Source organism: Pteropus medius, unplaced genomic scaffold (genome assembly GCF_902729225.1).
Source record: "Pteropus medius unplaced genomic scaffold, Ma_sr-lr_union100, whole genome shotgun sequence".
Taxonomy (NCBI): domain Eukaryota; kingdom Metazoa; phylum Chordata; class Mammalia; order Chiroptera; family Pteropodidae; genus Pteropus; species Pteropus medius.
In genome coordinates, this window is record NW_024350324.1 from 1,489,218 (window position 1) to 1,500,624 (window position 11,407).

Consider the following 11,407-nt stretch of genomic DNA (forward strand, 5'->3'; position numbering starts at 1 on the left):
ATTTCCCGGTCCAGGGGAGGACGCGGGCGGGGATGCTGAGCTGCGGACATACGTCCTACTGCTCGGCTAGGGCGGGCTCTGCTTGGGGCCAATGTTCTGGGCGGGGTCAGCCCCGAGTGTCCCGACAGCCTGTCATTCAGGATGCATGGGGCGGGGCTCGGCAGAACTATCCAATCAAGGAGGCGGGGGCAGAGCGTGGGGAACAATCATGATCGTTGTCCAATCAGGGGTGCCAGGGGCGGGTCTCGGGAAACCGTCCAGTCAGGTGCCCCCGGACGTGGGAGAGCCCGAAACACCGTCCAATCAAGATGCCGGAGTTCCGAGCACTGTCCAATCAGAGGTCCCGTGGATGGGCGTGAGCGCTGACGTCGCTCTCTGAGGCCACGGCGTTTGTGCGCACCTGCCCCGCGCAGCCCCAGGTGTCGCGTTTTGGTCCGAGGCCGCGGGGACTCCGGCGAGAACCTGGCGTGGGGCCGCGAGATGGTGAGTGCGCGGGATCGGAGCCGGGACCGGGAGAGGCCGGTTCGAGCTGAACAGAACCGGCCGAAGGAGGCTGGGGGCCGGGTCTCCCATGTTCCCCAGGTCCCCACCCCAGTGTCCGCCGCGAGCCGCAGGGTGGGCTCCCTTGCCGGGTTCGGGGTCTAAGGACGGCCCGGGTGATTCGGCCGCGCACAGCGGCACCCGCCTGGGATCGGGGGTCGGCAGATGCCAGCCCCTGGTCGGCTCTTCCCAACTCACAGGCTGCGGGGGGCGGGGGCAGCGGGAAGACCTGCACGGGGCCCGGGCTGGAGGGATCGGTGCCCGGTCCCTAACTGAACCCGACCCCTGTTCTCATTCCCCGGAGGGACACAGTTGTCAGCTGACCGGACGCTGGTTTTGAGGAGAAAAGACAGGAGGAATTCGAGCCCCCCGAAGGGGGAGAAACGAACCCAGAGGACAGGGAAAGCCCATCCGGTGAGCTGGGGCAGCCGCCTGCATAGCCACACTCACTGGAGACTCACAGCGGGACATCAGCCGGTGTCCTTTGTTCAGCGATCTCGGCAGTGAGCAGTGGGGGAGGGGAAAGCCCACGTGGTAGGATGGCTGCACTTGACCCTTGAGTCGTCTAGGTGTTCCAGTTGGGCACTGCCCCTCCCTGGGTTTGTCACCTCGAAAAGATGTATTCACTTATTCGACCTTCAGTTTTTCAGCAAATATAAAATACTTTTAATTAATAGAGCAGGAAAGAGCAAATACTTCCTAAGGGGTGTATATTTCAGGGAAAAAAGATGAATTTCATTCCATTTGTTCAAACTTCTTAAATCCCGTCCTGTGTGTAGTAGTTTCTCGGGTCTGTTCCTTTGAGTGATAAATGGAATTCTGGGGCTGACACTTGAAAGCCCTGTTGGGGGAGAAAAATGTCAGAGAAACAGAAAAATCTCCCTTCCAACACGGCAGCAGAGAAATGAAGTGTGGGAGGTAAACTGGTGAATTATAAAGATTTTCCAGACGACCAGTTCTGTTCCTTGGCGTGGCGGAGAGCTCGTGACAGTAGGTAAATTGTTGTTTGCTGTTTTCTGGGATACACTTTGCTTTAATCCACAATAGATTGATTATTGTCCACGGGAGAGGCGGAAATATGAGCATCTTTGTTATTTAGATAACAGTTTGTCACTGTCTGATATATCGAAGTGTTTGTCATTTCTGCCACTGCTCTGCACTGGCTGCCCTGTCTGCCCTGTGGCAAATCACAGACAAGGGGGCTTCAGGAGTTGTCCCTTTCGGCGGCTCTAGCTGCCTGTTCCAGCTGCTGGTTCTCACACTTGCTAATTTTATCCCCATAAAATCAGGGGTTATTGACTTTAAAAGTACTCTTTTTTTGCTGTGTGTGATGGGCAGGCTTCCCCTTGTTCTTTGGCTTTAGTTTGAATTCATTTCTTCCGGGTTTGTAAAATTAATGCTTTGTAGATCCTAAAAAAAAAAAAAAAAAATCTGTTTTGCAGATCTAGTGGGATTTGATGAAGACTTTAGGTCCCTCGTGGGAGGCTTGCATCTTGGTGACACTGAGCTCTCCTTTTCAAGAACATGTGCCATCTTTCCATTTATTTCATTTTATTTTATTATCCGTAATGCTTAAAATTTTTTCCATTTGGTTCGTTTTTGTAGCCTTTGTTAGACTTGTTTAGTAGTAAAGAAATTTGGTCCTCACCATAGTATGTTATCTTTTAAAAATGAATTTTCCAACTTGCTGTTGCTATCAATTACAAAGCCGATGAAATGTACTTTTATATTGAATCATTATCTTAGGTTCTTGCCCAAAATCTTACTCTGCGATTATCTTTCTGTTCTGTTGGTGTCCTGCACATATGACTGCCAGAGTTAGGCACAAGGACGAGTTTGGTTCCTAGTTCTTGTTCTTGCGTGTGTTCTGCTGGTTTTGGATCAGTTCTCCAGGATACCATTGACTAGGAGGGAGGTGCTGAGCGCACATGATCTTTACCTAATCGTTCTGGAGAAAACAGCATCACACCATTTATATGTCCCTTGTTCTGTTTTGAACATTCCGTTGTCACTTTATCGGGTTATGCACATTCCATCTCTGCCCCAATGGTAAGGTGATGGACTGTTGAATATTATCAAATTGTTTTCAGCAACAATGAAGATGACCACGGGTGAAACATATGAGTTGATTTTAGAGTTTTTTATTGTCTGTTATAACATCAGAGTAGGAAAATGCACATGACAGATGTATAGTCGACAGAAAATTCAAAAGTAATCTGCAAAATGAAATGGAGCCTCTCAATGTACAACAGGCTTTCATACTACACTTGAGATGAACCCCTCTCACTCTGATATGTGTAACCAATGTGTTGAATTATATAGACATATGTATATACATTTATAGTTGCATATAGTGCATATATGTATATTATATGCATATACAATGCACATTGTATCTGTACATATTTATTTTTAAGCAATTTAGGTATCAATTTGCGATGTTATCTCCAAGGGTTATGTTACCATTCTCCTTTGCTCTGCTTTGCTGCCAGTGGTTCGCATATATCTATAGCGATGCTAATATATAAATATAGAAACGCACACGCACACACATACACGTGTAAAGATATATATCTCCCTTCTAATCCCCTCGCTGTGCCACATTTTCCTTAATGCTCACTTACTGTTTTCCTTTAAAAGAACTTAAGATCCACGTGCTTCAGAACTTTCGTTCGGTGTCGTAGCCCTAGTACGAGGACCCTTGTCCTCGTAACCTAAATCAGTGTCACTAAGTGAAAGAGCCAGAGGTAAGGTCTTCAGACAGAGCAGCCTCGCACGGGACCCAGGGCTCTGCAGGGAGGGAGTGTGGATGTGGGCACGGAATAGCCGCTTCTGCTGGTTCTTCTCTGTGGTGCCGGGTGATGTCCAGCTACCGTCCTGTCACACTGGGAAAACGGTCAGAATGGCAAACCGCTGGAGGGCGTACGGGAAGGTCGCGCGGGGCATGGGAGTTTGCCCGAGGTCCTCGGGACTGCCCTGCAGTCTCTGCCTGGGGCCAAGCCCTGAGGAGACCAGGCACAGGGTCCCCTCTGGTGACACCACACAGCAGCCGGCTGTGACAGGACATGTGAAGTGCCTGCCGAGGAAGCTAATGAGAAACTCAGTCACAGAGTTTTGTTGGGGGCTGGTGACGTAGGCACTTCCTGCCTGGCCTGAGCTGAGAGAAGATGTGTGATAAACCTGGAGGCAGGTCAGTGGCTTACCCCTGTGTTTACAGAAGAGCAGTTGCTCCCCGCCAGGTGGTGGGAACTCCCACGTCCAAGTTAACCCCATTGCCAGGGGCCTGCCTGCAGAAACAGGACTCTCTAAGGATGATATGAGGCTGTTGAATGCGGCACCCCACTTCCGTTGACATGCCACACAGCCCTCCATCCGGGACATTGCCTGTCTTGCTGGGGATAGGCAGCTTTGGGACATGACCCTGGCTGCGCGGAGGCCAGGGAGGTAAACTGCGATAAGCGCTTGACCCAGCACACCCATGGGGGTGCTGGGACTTTTAGCAGTGCAGGGCATCGACACCCAAAGGTCTCTTGAGAAGCCAGTAAAAGAAGGGGGGCGGTTCTTCTCAGAACTTTTCACATGTTCTTGGTTTTTCCTGAGCTTTTTTCCATTCTCTCTCTACTCTCTCTCTTTCTCTCTCTCTCTCTCTCTTCTCTCTCTCTCTCTCTCTCTCTCTCTCTGTCTCCTCTCTGCCTTCCTGTCTCTCTGTCTCTCTGTCTCTCTGTCTCTCTGTCTTCTCTGTCTCTCTGTCTCTCTCTCTCTCTCTCTATCTCTTTCTCTCTTTCTCTCTTTCTCTCTTTCTCTCTCTCTTAACATGGCCTCATTTCCCACTCAGCATACCTCTGGCCAGTCAATTGAAGCTGACCTGAGTGTCTGCCATGGATAAGACAGCGAGTGCCCTGATTGGTCACACATCTGAGATGTATAGTTCTAGAGGGCACACTCGGCCCCCCATAACGCACAGTTGACAGTAGTCTGGCCCCCGCCAGGAGGACCATTAGCTAGGCAGCGAGATCGACAGGGCCCTGCGGTGGCTTCAGCTCTCGGTGCAGACCTAATAATTCAGTCGGGTCCACATCCCTCCACAGGGCCTGCCCAAGGCGCTCAGTTTCAGACAGGTCTGTTTGTCCACCTCACCAGTGCGGGGGACACCTGCAGGTGATCTTCCTGGAAGGCAATAGCTGTGAGATGAGCAGCTGGTTTTCAGATGGTCCCATCGGAGCACAAGGCCTTCGTCATGGGCAACCAAAGAGACCCCGCTGGACCCGCCGGCATCCGCTGGGCTTTCGTTTTGGGGCTCCCCAGAGAGTTGTTCCACACCTGCCACATTCCCAGTTGTCCTGTTTGTGGAGCTCACACCTGCTTTCCGGCTGCCACAGCGCTCCCCGAGGCTGAAACAGCCCATCGTGGGCGCTGTCGGGTTTCAGCTCACGGTCAAGTCTGAGAAGTACAAACACAAGCTGCGTGAATTCAGAATCCGTCAAGTGCTAGGGCCTTTTCTCCGCAGCGACAGAGACAGCGCAGGGGCAGACGGCGGTGTCCCAAGTGTGAGTAGCTAGTAGGACTGCCCTAAACCCTTTTGTCTTGTCCATCTGAGTCCAAATTGACACACTGCCAGGCGTCGGCCTCTACAGGACATCAGAAATAGGTCTTTCTCAGAGCTCTGTACGAACTGGAACCTTCTGCCTGCGATTCCAGAAGGCGACCTCCCATTTGGATCACCTGTCTTGTCATTTTGGTTTTTTGTCCTTTTGCACCTCCAGAGGTAAAAGTCAGAGTAAAAAGTCATCAGTCAGGGACCTAATCTTGTTTCTAATAATTAGAGTTTAAATTAGGACCCACGCACCGGTGGCAGAAGGCAAGGAGCTTGTGTCTCACCGACCCTCGCTCACCTTCGTGCAGCGTGGGGTGTACCCGCTAGCATCGATAAAGTATGACGATCTGCTGTCCGCATCAGTTTTTATCGCACGTGCAGATGCGGTAGACACAAAGCAAAGTTGTTTTAAATGATAAATCTCCCCCTTTTTTTCTCATCGCAAATTCACTCAGACACCGTTAGTTTCCTCAGGCTCCCGTAACTTACTACCGATCCGTGGGGCCTTAAACATTGTTCTGTCACAGTTCTGGAGGCCAGAAGTCTGAAATCGTGGCGTCGGCGATTCCTTGTCCGTCACAGCCTCCGATAGCCCCGGGTGGTCCTCGCACGAGGCAGCACAGTTCCTGTCTCTGCGTCCATCTTCACGTGGCCGTCATCCCTGCATGTCCGTCTTAACAAGGCGTTTTGCCTTCTTATAAGGGCGCCAGTCATTTTGGAATCGGGCCCATTGTAATGACTTCATCGTAACTTGATGACACCTGCAGAGATCATATTTCCAAGCGATGTCGCGTTCAGAGGTGCCAGGGTTAGGACTTCCACCCGTCTCTCTCAGGTGGATTCAGCATTTCCCAGGATAGAACCGCTACGGTGGGCGAGGTCCCGGCGGAATGCAGGGTTGGGTTGGGGCTCCGGCAGCCCCAGCTGGCTGGCGTCTCCCCGCCCCTTTCCCCTTTGTCTAAAATTTTCCTCCAGCCTTGGGAACTGATTTAACTTCTTTTTCCTCCCGATACAATGCAAACTTTTATCACTTCTTGCCCAGCCAAAGCTCCTTTGGCGGATCGGGAGCCTTTTATCCTCCTGTGTGGAGGAGAGAACAAAACTCAGAGGCCTCCCCAGGGCCACGCTTTGTTTCCTCGCACATGGCAGCCTGGCCAGAGCTTCCTGTCCCTCCCGTGCGCCGGCCTCCCTGGAGTTGGGTGTCATTTTTACCTCCGCTAACTTCACCTCTCCCCAGACAGCAGCTCGGCTGCCCTTTCCTGCCACGGTCCTAGGCATCCAGGCACCAGAGTCCCCGTCCGTCCCCCTTCATGCTCCCGCTTCTCAGACTGTGCCTTCGCCTTATTTCAGTGCGTCAGGGGTGTTCTAGCATGTCTGCTGCTGGTGTCCCCAAGACCACCCCAGGTCCTGTTAGGAGGACTCTCGTGACAGCATATGGTTGTATTCATGACCATGAATTGTTACAACAAAGGTCACGGACAGATCAGTAAAGGGAAAAGGCACGTGAGGAGAAATCCCCAGGCAACCAGGGACAAGCTGTTAGCCCTTCGCAGTGGCTTTACATGGAGTGCACCCAGCAGTGAGTCGTGACATCACGTGAAATGTTGTCTCCCAGAGAGCCTCGTTAGAGACCTAGTGCCCGGGACTTTCACTGACAGCTGATACAGAAGCATCGTCTGCCGCGCGTGTCCCTGAATGCCAGCCTTCCGGATGGAAGCAGGTGCCCAGCATCAACACAGTCGTCGGCAGCAGGATTAGACACCAGGAGAAACGTTGGTTTGGGTGCTGTGAAGCCTCCCCCAATCCAGGGTCCCAGCCACCAGCCAGGGCCTGATGTGCCACAGTCATTTCTAAGGGTAAAGGTCAGGCCCGTAGTGTTTGGGCGAGGAAGCGTCATCAGAGGAGACAGCACAGGCAGCTGTCCTGGTGGCAGTCTCCTGTACCAGCCACAGGGTAGCCCTGGTAGGCTGCTACTTTCTGGAATAGCTAAGTTCTGGCAGCAGAGCCGTCGACAGTATTTTCTAGCCCCTGCTCCTGGATGTCAGTGGGCCGATATTCTTTAAAAAAAAAAAAAAATCCAGGGCTTCGGGGAAGCGTGCAGCTCAGTGGTTCGTATGCTGAGGGTTGGCCCGACATACTCATGGGCCCAACAAGGGAGGGTCATGGAAATGAAGGATGGTGACAGTACAACCTTAGGGTGATTTGTGGGGAATCTCTCCTGGAATTTGAGATGAGGTAGTGTCTCCTGTGTAGGAGACACTGCCGAATCTTTGTGTTGTTGTTTTTTTTTTAATTGGGCAGATTCACAGTGGGATGATTTTGACTTGAGTTAACTCCTTGGCAAAAAGGGACTCATAACCTTATCCTCAAGGTCAGCAAGAAAACTCTTATGAGAAATCCAAAACACTAATTCGAAAAGACACACGCACCCCCACATTCATTGCTAGTAATAGCCAAGATATGGAAGCATCCTGGGTGTCCACGGATAGACAACTGGATAAAGAAGAGATGGCACATAAATACAATGGAATATTACTCGGCCATAAAAAAGAATGAAATCTTGCCACTCGCAACAACATGGGTAGACCCAGAGGATGTTACGCTAACTGAAATAAGTCAGAGAGGCAAAGACAAATATTATATTTCACTTATATGTGGGATCTAAAACAACAAACGAACAGACAAAACATAGAACAAACCGATAGTTGCCAGGCGGGAGGGGTGTTGGGGGCTGCGTTATAAAGGTGAAGGGATTAATAAGTACAAATAGGCAGTTACAAAATAGTCATGGGCATGTGAAGTACAGCACAGGGAATATAATCAGTAATATTGTAATAACCACGTACGGTGCCAGGTGGGTACTAGAATTACCAAAGATCACTGTGTAAATTATATAAACGTCTAACCGCTATGCTGTGCACTTGAGACTAGTATAAGATAATGTTGAATGCCAACTGTAATTGAAAAATAAAAATTATTTAATAAAGATCAAGCTCATCCGAGTTTGACCTTGGGCTCCGCGTGGCACTGAGTGATGTGGTGCACGGCAGGGAAAGAGCTAACGTAGTTTGTGTCACGCAGGATTGGTGAGTCTTAAAGTGTAAACATCTGTTTCATTTGTATAGCGTTTCTTTCATTTCTTTTGTGGTGTAAACCTTTTGGTTAGAGAAGGGTAGTAAGGCTTGATGTGGTCACGGTAAAAATGTGGCGGTAAGTTCACTGCTCTAAATCTGTGAGGACATGAGTGTGGGCGTGGACTAAGGGGTTCCGATGACCGAGTCGTGGAGGAGATGTTAGGTGACCACAGAATCGTGTTGAACTTCCTGTGAATTGAGTCGTTACTTGGTGCCGTGAGTCTCACCCATCCTCCCGCACCTATGTGGGATGTTTCAGGACATGGTGGTGTTTGAGGATGTGGCCGTGGACTTCTCCCAGGAGGAATGGGCTTTGCTGGATGCCGCTCAGAGGGAGCTCTACCGAGAGGTGATGCTGGAGACCTGCCAGAACCTGGCCTCTGTGGGTAAGAATGACATCATTCCTTCACCCGGTCACTTAGAGAGCATGCATTTCTTACATAGCAAGCCTGTTCTCAGATTTGGAGTGTGGAAAGGGAATACCTTAATAAGATAGACGTGGTCACAACTGTCATAGAGTTAGAATCTAATAGTTTCACCAGGAGAACGAGGATCTGCGTATTCAACTGTTTTTCTTTTCGTAAAGAAAGCTCTCTTAGTGCATTAGTGGATACAAGTTTCATGGGTCATTAGGAGGCCCAGTGAACTTTGTTTTTCTAACTTCGAGAGAATGTTACTGGTGTTTTTAAATTGCTTTCCATTTTGATCCCTTGTGCTTGTCATTAATGATGTCCTGACACCGCTGACCTCTTCAGTGTCCTTTACGGCTGGCTACCAGTTACCTTCTTTCTTGTAAGATTTGTTCCTTTTCTGCTTTCAGATGATGAAACTCAATTTAAGGTCAATGGTTCATTTCCTCAGCAGGATATTTATAGGAATAAAATATCCAAGGAAGATAAAACAGCAAAGTTCACCAGAAATGATTCTTGGGTCTCTGTCTTAGGAAAAATTTGGGAAGAACTTAGCATCGAAGATCAGTACACACACCAGGGGAGACAAGAGAGGTGAGTTGTACCCACAAGTAGTAATAGTATTTCAGGAGGGACTTCTAGTATGTCATGAAATTTAAAAAGCAAACAAACAAACAGACCAAAAGCCCACACAATCCTAGATCGAATTTGTTTATTCACAGAGATTTTCACCAAACCATTTCCTCAAATGTGACGTAGATGCTGAGTGTTAAAACAGTTGAAACAATTAGGAGGAAAGCCCATGTTTTAGAAAAACTTTTTTCATAATGGCCGTGGTCGAGCCATTCAGGTCTTTCTGTTTTAAAGTAAATCAGGATAGAAAACTTACATATTCACTGAAATTGGTGAAAATGTAATTCTAATACTTAATAAATATTAAGAAATCGTTATTAATCAAACTACTGATAACACGTTTCCCCTTTTTTTAACAGAAATCACGTGATGGAGAGACTCTGGGAAAGTAACGATCAATGTGGGGAAGGCTTCGGCCAGATTCCAAACCTTAATCTGTACCAGAAAACTCTTAGTGGAGTAAAACAGTATGAATGCAGGGCTTGTGAACAAGCCTTCGTGCACCACGCAGCCCTCAAGAGTCACGTCACCATTCACACTGGACACAAACCGTATCAGTGTCGGGAATGTGGGCAGGCCTATAGTTGTCGTTCACGTCTAAGAATGCATGTGAGAACACACAAAGGAGAGAGGCCCTATGCATGTAAATTATGTGGAAAAACCTTTCCTCGTACTTCTTCCCTCAACCGGCATATAAGGATTCATACTGCTGAGAAAACCTACGAGTGTCAGCAGTGTGGAAAAGCCTTCATCGATTTTTCAAGTCTTACTAGTCACGTGAGAACGCACACTGGCGAGAAGCCCTATAAATGTAAGGAATGTGGGAAAGCCTTCAGTTATTCCTCAACTTTTCGAAGACACATGATAACACACACTGGAGAGAAGCCCTATAAGTGTAAGGACTGTGGGGAAGCCTTCAGCTATTCCTCAACTTTTCGCAGGCATGTGATATCACACACTGGGGAGACACCACATAAATGTAAGGAATGTGGAGAAGCCTTCAGTTACTTCTCAGCTTTTCGAAGACACATGATATCACATACTGGGGAGAAACCCTATGACTGTAAACAGTGTGGGAAAACCTTCATCTATCTCCAGTCTTTTCGAAGACATGAAAGGATTCACACTGGAGAGAAACCCTATGAATGCAAACAGTGTGGGAAAACGTTTATTTACCCCCAGTCCTTCCGAAGACATGAAAGGACTCACAGTGGAGAGAAACCCTATGAATGTAACCAGTGTGGGAAAGCCTTCAGCCACCCCTCATCCTTTCGAGGACATATGAGAGTGCACACTGGAGAGAAACCTTATGAATGCACTCAATGTGGGAAAACTTTCAACTGGCCCATATCTTTACGGAAACACATGAGAACACACACTAAAGAGAAACCCTATAAATGTAAACAATGTGGGAAAGCTTTCAATTTGTCTGCTTGCTTTCGAGAGCACGTGAGAATGCATCCTGGAGACAAAGCATATGAATGCAAACTCTGCGGGAAAGCTTTCTATTGCCACAAATCCTTACAAAAGCACATGAGAAGGCACACTGCTGAGAAACTCTATGAATGTAAGCAATGTGGGAAAGCCTTTAGCTGGCCTGAACTTTTGCAGCAGCATGTGAGAACACACACCGCAGAGAAACCCTATGAATGTAAGGAATGCGGGAAAGTCTTCAAATGGCCGTCATCTTTACCAATACATATGAGGATGCACACTGGAGAGAAACCTTATGAGTGTAAGCACTGTGGGAAGGCCTTCAGTTGTTCCTCATCCTTAAGAAGACACATGAGAACACACACTACAGAAAAACACTACATATGTAACGTGGGACGTTCTCTTGCAAACGAGTTAATCTGTGATGCTTCAGAAAATTCACACCAGGAGAGGAATCTTACAAAAGTCGCAAATATGGTATTGCCTTTACGAGTATCTCATCATTAACGTGGACCCATAGGGAGTGTATTTCCAGTTCTTTTGCAGATAAACATGTAGGCGAAAAATAACCATCAAAGACTCTGAGTACATAAAGTTTGCATGGAGTGTTTTTTCTTACGTGTTTGTAAATAAAACCTTTATTTTAGTTTGTTGGACTCACA

The 11,407-nt window shown here is 48.4% G+C and overlaps 1 protein-coding gene across 5 annotated transcripts in view; it reads left to right on the plus strand.

Annotated features, from left to right (window-relative positions):
• Positions 1–11,407, plus strand: part of ZNF555 (zinc finger protein 555) — a 15,668-nt gene extending 4,261 nt beyond the window's left edge. The window contains exons 1-4 of one of the 5 annotated variants that reach the window (XM_039839176.1): positions 326–483; positions 8,528–8,654; positions 9,212–9,272; positions 9,671–11,407. In XM_039839176.1, coding sequence (XP_039695110.1) covers positions 481–483; positions 8,528–8,654; positions 9,212–9,272; positions 9,671–11,252 — 1,773 coding nt within the window. In that variant the 5' untranslated portion in view covers positions 326–480 and the 3' untranslated portion in view covers positions 11,253–11,407. Of the gene's footprint in view, positions 1–325; positions 484–737; positions 955–8,527; positions 8,655–9,088; positions 9,273–9,670 lie in introns of those variants that run through there. The other 4 variants (XM_039839173.1, XM_039839174.1, XM_039839172.1 and 1 more) reach the window with 4 other exon arrangements.